The sequence below is a fragment of the Hippichthys cyanospilos genome, chromosome 20 (genome assembly GCF_059441005.1).
Source record: "Hippichthys cyanospilos isolate Australia breed blue-spotted pipefish chromosome 20, RoL_Hcya_1.0, whole genome shotgun sequence".
NCBI lineage: Eukaryota > Metazoa > Chordata > Actinopteri > Syngnathiformes > Syngnathidae > Hippichthys > Hippichthys cyanospilos.
In genome coordinates this window covers 822,008-828,314 of record NC_142388.1, presented here as the reverse complement: position 1 = coordinate 828,314, position 6,307 = coordinate 822,008, and the positions used below count along the sequence as shown (strand labels likewise).

At 45.4% G+C, this 6,307-nt stretch overlaps 1 protein-coding gene across 6 annotated transcripts; it reads right to left on the bottom strand.

Moving 5' to 3' along the window:
- Positions 1-519: 519 nt before the first annotated feature.
- On the bottom strand, positions 520-5,673 carry vipas39 (VPS33B interacting protein, apical-basolateral polarity regulator, spe-39 homolog). 6 transcript variants are annotated; one of them, XM_088402694.1, is made up of 18 exons: positions 5,329-5,671; positions 4,952-5,054; positions 4,753-4,893; positions 4,646-4,681; positions 4,130-4,194; positions 4,009-4,065; positions 3,841-3,933; positions 3,735-3,768; positions 3,271-3,373; positions 3,015-3,042; positions 2,855-2,928; positions 2,712-2,787; positions 2,499-2,633; positions 2,136-2,177; positions 1,893-2,069; positions 862-1,050; positions 693-797; positions 520-625 (listed from the first exon to the last, which is right to left on the bottom strand). In XM_088402694.1, exons 1-18 carry the CDS (start codon positions 5,410-5,412, stop codon positions 605-607), a joined length of 1,563 nt encoding a protein of 520 aa, XP_088258820.1. In that variant the 5' UTR covers positions 5,413-5,671; the 3' UTR covers positions 520-604. The 6 variants fall into 6 exon arrangements, with proteins under 6 accessions (XP_088258820.1, XP_088258824.1, XP_088258819.1 ...); XM_088402698.1 differs by having other exon boundaries at positions 862-951; positions 5,329-5,656; XM_088402693.1 differs by having other exon boundaries at positions 520-797; positions 5,329-5,673.
- Positions 5,674-6,307: the final 634 nt, after the last annotated feature.

Genomic DNA, 6,307 nt, shown 5'->3' with positions numbered 1-6,307 from the left:
CTCAGTCGGTTCTTTTGAAAAATACTGCTGTGGGAAATTTTAATTTTGCATTTTGTTGTACTTATGTTGCTTGAAAGTGTACGAGTTTAAGGAAATATAATACGTTAATGTTTTTTTTGCATGTTCTTTATTGTTAAGTTGAACATGCCAAAGGACAAGGTATTAGTGACTAATGTTCTAATATGACAATAAAAATCTTAATAATCTTTTTTTTTTTTAATCTCCCAATGTATTTTTTTGTAGTCATTATCTTAGCCGTGAGCAACCGCGATGTCGTTTGCACTTGACGGCAAGTAGCAAAATGGCCACCCTTTGAGTTGGATAAAACGGACGCCGGCTAATTCGTATTTTTTTAACTTCATCAAGTCCAATGTGATTTGAAATTAATTGAATTAAATTACCCAGCCCCCAATTTTCTTGCGTGCGGGTGAGGGTACGTGTTGCGCAAAGCCTTTGAACCATTTTGGAGGCCTCGCTGAAGTTTCTGGAATACGGAGGAGGAAGGTCACAACCCGAGCACCAATTTGCACTTTTTATTATGGAAACTTGGGCGACCGAATGGGAAAACGGCGATGGCTCGCTCAAGCGGAACGAAGGCCGCAGATCAATTCTTCCAGCGGATTTGCTGAAAAAGGAAACAAATCGAGATGATACGAGAAGAAGGCCTTCGACTTTTCTTGGGTCTCCCTCACCGAATTGTTGAGAAGCTCGTCGATCTTCCTCTCGGCCGCCGACCCCGCCTCCACCTTGGCTCGGTATCCTAGCAACAGCCGGCGGTCTTTTAAGTCTCGGTACGTCTGGGGGGGAAAGGGCGGTCGCGTGATGTCGCCGGAGGTCAAACGGCCGAAGCGGAGCTCTCACATTGATGACGAGGTCATGACATTTGTGCTTGTGGGCCAGCGCCATCCTGGCGTCGCCGTCTTCCACCAGACCCACGTAGTCCTGCAGAACCTGCGGGCGGGCGACGGACCGTCCATCGTGAGCGCGCCCTTTCCTCCGCTGCCGTCGCCGGCCATTTTTATTGAGGATGTCCATGTCGGCCACAGAGACCTAACTCATTCAATCCCAAAGACGGATTTTTACATTTTTCGTAGGCGCTCGTTCCCAGTCACTCGAATTTGTTTTCTTTTTTTCCCCCAAGTGTTTGGCTAATTAAGAACCAATCGGACACTTGAAGAGAAAGTCATCCATAATCGGGTTATGAATTGCCACCCGTGTACTCGAGGAATTTATAACTTAAGTAACCTAAAGTAATCCATTATTGTAAGAATGATTACTTACAATAATAGATTGTAATCATTGCTTAGAGTAATGATTACTTTAGGTTCCAATTTAAGTAATGGATTACCTACGATAACGGAGCGTAATCTAAAGTAATCATTGCTTAGCAAAATGGATTACTTTAGGCTCCAATACGTTACTTTAAGTTATGGATTTCTTTAGATAGTACTTATGGAATCGATTACTTTTGGTACTAAATGAACCAAAATGAAAATCTAATTAGTTGACTTTAAGTAATTACTTAAGTAGTACTTTAAGTAATTTAATAATTACTTGAATTTCTTAAGTAATTATGTAATGAATTAAAATCAATGTCACTTTAGGTTACAATCCATCACTTTAATGTATTACTTCAGGTCATTCTAAAGGAATTGATTACCTTTGGTACTATAGTAATCCATTACTTTAAGTAACTAACAGTACTGGATCGTAACCTAAAGTAATCATTACTTAAAGTAACGGATTCTCTTAGGTTACTAGCCACTTTTAGACTGTCTAGCCAAACACTTCCCAGTATGGAAGTCTACTCTCGAAAAAGGTAAAACTACATCTTTGGGATTGAATGAGTTACGGGACAAAAAATTGGCCGCGAGCGGCAATAAGCTACTCGCCTGCACGGGGGCGGAGTTCCTATGCAGGATGTCGACCACCTTTTGGAAAGCCAGCGGCGATTTCTTCCTGGTGAAGCCCAGCCAACTGCGACTGGCGAAGAGCGCGTCCACGTCGCTCCACGACTTCTGCTTGGCCCGGGCGCTCAGCGCCGTCACGAAGAACTGCTTCTCCGAGATCTGCGCACGCGGCGCCGGTCGCTCCGTCAAAGGGGGCGGGGCTCGGCCCGAGCGGGCGCCGCTCACCTTGAAGCTCTGCCGGATGTTCGGCGGGCTGCTGACGTTTCCCTGCGGATGAAACGGACAAATGGGGCCGATGTCCTAACTTCAACTTCGAGTTTTAGTTTTTATTTGCACATTTAGCAAAGTGACAGTTCTGAGAATCCCAAGTTGTGACTTCCGTGCAAATCCTGACTTACGAGTAAAAAAGTCCGAATTGTGAGATGTGTGAATCCCGCCCACCTTTTTCATCACTCGCCCTCATCAACTTCATCATAACTTTGGAATCATTCGTTTTTCAAGAAAAGCGGGACGTTCCCAAAAATGGGAGCCGATCCGAAAAAAGCCATTTTTTTGTGGCCAGATGCGCACGGTAGAGCGCGAGCTGACCTCGGGTTGTCCGTAGTGGTAGAAGCAGCAGTAGTACAAAGTGGTGATGAGCGGCATGTGCAGGATGGAAGCTCTCCTGGGGAACTTCTGGAAGATCTCAACCTTCCCTCCTCGCTCCGCCTGCCGGTCCGCGGCCTGGGCGACGCGCAAACCCGTCGTGACCGCCGAGGCCGAGCGTAAAGAAACCGAGTGAGTCCGAAACGTCTGCCGCACCTCGATGACCATCTGCCGCTCCAGCAGAGAGACCTGGTCCTGGACTTGAAGCCGGTCTTCGGGAGCAAACTGCAGACTGGAAAACAAAAGCCTTAGTAGGCGCAGTACTTGTGGGTTCCGCCCTTTCCGGAGCCGCCCATCACCTGAGGCAACCCTTGAGGAAGTCCCGCCTCTTCGCTTCGTCCGAGACGCTCGAGTGCCGTCCGTACTGAAGCAGCTGTTGCCACGGAGACACCAAGCGCACCCCTACTCTCTAGTCGTTGCAGTGTGGCGAATTTCTTGAGGGGCGCACCATCAACTTACCGCCGCGTCCTCCGTACGTCCTAGAGCGCTGGAGGGGACAAAAAAGAATCCAAAACTCAACGTTATAGCACAAATGGTGGAGCGACACACGGAGACAGACAACACTCATCCATATCTTCTTTATCCTCGGTGAAGAACGACTAATACATGTTTTACGCGGCATATAATAATGTTTGTTTGTTTTTTTTGCGGGGAGGGTTTCATTTATTTCAAAGGGTAACGACGATTTGCGTTAGGATGTGACGTGAGCGCGCACCTGTAGACGTCCATGAGCAAGTCGTCCTCGCCGTTTTCGCTCAAGTAGTTGACGAAATGTCTCAACGCCGTCCGGCGTGACGCCAGCTCGCTAAACAAAACTTCTGAAATGCGCAGAGGAAAAAATCTGATAAGGAACTGCAGATAACTAAAAATTACATTTGCGACCGGTCCTAATTTCAGTACAAGATATCCTATTCTGATTGTGCATTCACTGCCATTGACGGCTATAGACATCAAAAATTGATAGCTCCAGACGTCAAAAAGTGAGAAATTGAATTCCAACTAGCTAAAATGAATTTGTAGGTATCTGTAACTAAAATTACGACTATATTGTTCAAATTGGAATGTCAGATATCACCAAGTAGAGTGGCCATGTGCAATGGCAAAAGTCCACAGATTCAGCTAAAAAGCTGATTTTTGTTTTTTAATTTGGAGGGGGGGGGGTGTAAAAGGAGGACTCACCTTTGCTCAAACTTTTCTTCAAATAAATTAAAACCTGCAAAAAGCAGTTTGCAGTCAATTAAGGTCCTGAATGGGACAAGCTTTTGAAAAAAAAATGGCAGTTTACAGCTGTGATGACATTTCCGTCGTGAGTTCCCACGGAGGAATCCAGCAGCCGCATTTTGTCCTGGAGGCAACGGAAACGCTCCAAGGACACCACCTGACGCACACACACACACAATGAGGCAACAAACACCCACAAAGTACACACACACACGCGCACCGGTGCACTTACCTTTCCTTGCTGCATCCTGCTGACAGCCTCCTGGGGCGACCAATCGCCAATCAGGTCCTAACAAGGAATGATGACCTCATCAAAACGTGACGGACACGACCCCGTCGAGCTGCGATTGTACCTGTTTTTCGCTTTTGGGTTTGCGGATCTCTGGAGCCACGATTCTGCTCGATGGCTCCCCAAACGCTGGAGAGAAAAAAAGAAAAGCAGCCACAAAAAAAAGAATTTTACTACTTGGCCATCTAACAGCGTATATCTCAGTACAATGTTAATATTAGTCGCTCCACGCAGAGGATGAAGAATATATGATGGCAATTGATATTATATTGTCCCTCTACATGTTGGTGTTCGACCAATGCTGTTCAACAAAGCGCTGCGTTAGCATTAGCATTGAGCTAGCCAGGTCGCATCGTTTTGGATCGTATCTCAAGGGAGCCCTGTTGTTGCATCTGCTCAGATAAATGCCTCGCTAGCCAGGAGCTTTACAATTGTTTATTGTAGATATCTGAATAATAATTTTATAATTGAAATAACAAATTGGCAAAAATAGGCAATATTATTCGGTGCTTTGTTGCAAAAACTGACAATGGGATTTTTCCAATTGTCTTATTTCGAAAAAGACAAGGATCGCACTTACTGTCAGGAAATGTTGGCAAATTAGCGCCTTTTCTTCCTGCCGACAAGATGGACGATTAGTCATGGGTGTCATGCGACCTTCTGACCTCCCCTTAGCCCACGTCTGACCTTTAAAGAGCGAGCTGAGCGAGTAGCCCGAGTTGACTTTGGTCAGGCTGTGAGCGTCCGCGGGGATCCGGGCGGGGAAGCCGGCGTCGCCGTCCGTGCCGCCATCGGACGCCGCCGTCTCTCGGACAGACCACGAGATGCCTGAGGGGAGCGAAGTCAGGAAGGGGGCGAGAAAGGAAGGACGGCGCCGTGTTCTCACTTCCAACGGGCTCGCCGCTCCAGCTGACTTTCTCCACGTCATCTTGCTCGTCTTCGTCCAGCAGCTGTGGGAGACTCTTTACCGCCTCTTTAGATTCTTTCAACTGTGGGTGCAAATGTCAAACTCTTCTCTTTCAATTTGAAAAGTTGAAGATTAGTTCGGCCAATCAATTGTTGTACCACATGGATTATTATTACTGCATTGCTGGTCTACATGCACCGACGCACCATTTTTGTTCAGCCCTGTATAAAAGGTGAGCAAAAGCGGCCTTATCGCCATTACAATCCTTTCCTGTCACATGAGTGAGTAGTGTCCGGTAAGAGAGTGACAGGTGACAGCAAATAACATTTAAATAAACTAAAATCGGACATCCTCACCTCGTCGTCTTCGTCGTCAAAGGTAAACGCTTTAAACTTGGACGCGTTCCAATACTCTTCCTCATCTGTTCGACTCTTCATCATTCCTTAGAACGAAAAAAAACCCCAAACAAGCTAATTGATTAGCACGCTAGTAGTACCACGTTTGCTCCCACATCCGCGCAAATTCCGACTCGGATAGTGGAATAAAACATCAAGTGCCGAAGATTTTTGGATCCCCCGAGGTCGTTTTTACAGGAAAAATAAGCGAGAAGCGCCGTTTCCGGTATGAGGCGGCCGTGGGCGCGCGCGGTGGCTGCTGGGAAATGTAGTCAAGCCGTCTTCGCCGTCAAGCTCCTTTCACAATAAAGTGAGGCACACTACTATATATCATTTACGCCTGAAAGAAACGAAAATAGTTTGATCTATTTTAAAATGTTAACGAAAAATATAAAAACAAATGCTTTTAAATAACAAATACTAACTGAAACAACATGATCCTTTTGTAGAACAAATTAAAACTATTATTGGCAACAAAGATTGTTCTTTGTTCACATTAGCGAGTATTAATAACGTTCATTACGTTTGTATTCCTTGAGAGTCAAAGAGTCAAACAGTTCAAGCTTACTTTATTACACAACGCTTTGTGACTTAAAAAAATCTTACATTTGATAAATACACCAAATATTAAAAAAAAAATGTAATCCTAAAATAATACAAATTGGATGCATTTTCATGAGAATAAAAACAAACAAGGGTCCTTGTAACGCTAACAATTTTGTATTATACATGCCTTTTTATGTGTCTTTAGTCTTTTTGCGGCTCCAACGTGCGATTTTCTCCTTTCGGTTGCTGTTGGAATCCCAGGCAGGGCGGGTCACACCACTGACCTTTCCAAGCAGAAGAAAGCCCGTCGTCGCTCAGACCCCTTTTTAAAGACAGATAATTGACTTCCTTCTCACAATGGACAGGTGAGCACACAATTGCATCCGTGGACACA

What these genes read in the sequence shown, in the direction of transcription:
- vipas39 (XM_088402693.1), bottom strand. Translation starts at nt 5,412, where the DNA reads ATGATGAAGAGTCGAACAGATGAGGAAGAGTATTGGAACGCGTCCAAG. An exon ending in GAGCGGCGAGCCCGTTGGAA is followed by an intron (nt 4,894 to 4,951) that starts GTGAGAACACGG and finishes CGCTCCCCTCAG; the next exon opens with GCATCTCGTGGTCTGTCCGA. An exon ending in AGCGGCAGATGGTCATCGAG is followed by an intron (nt 2,634 to 2,711) that starts GTGCGGCAGACG and finishes CGCGTCGCCCAG; the next exon opens with GCCGCGGACCGGCAGGCGGA.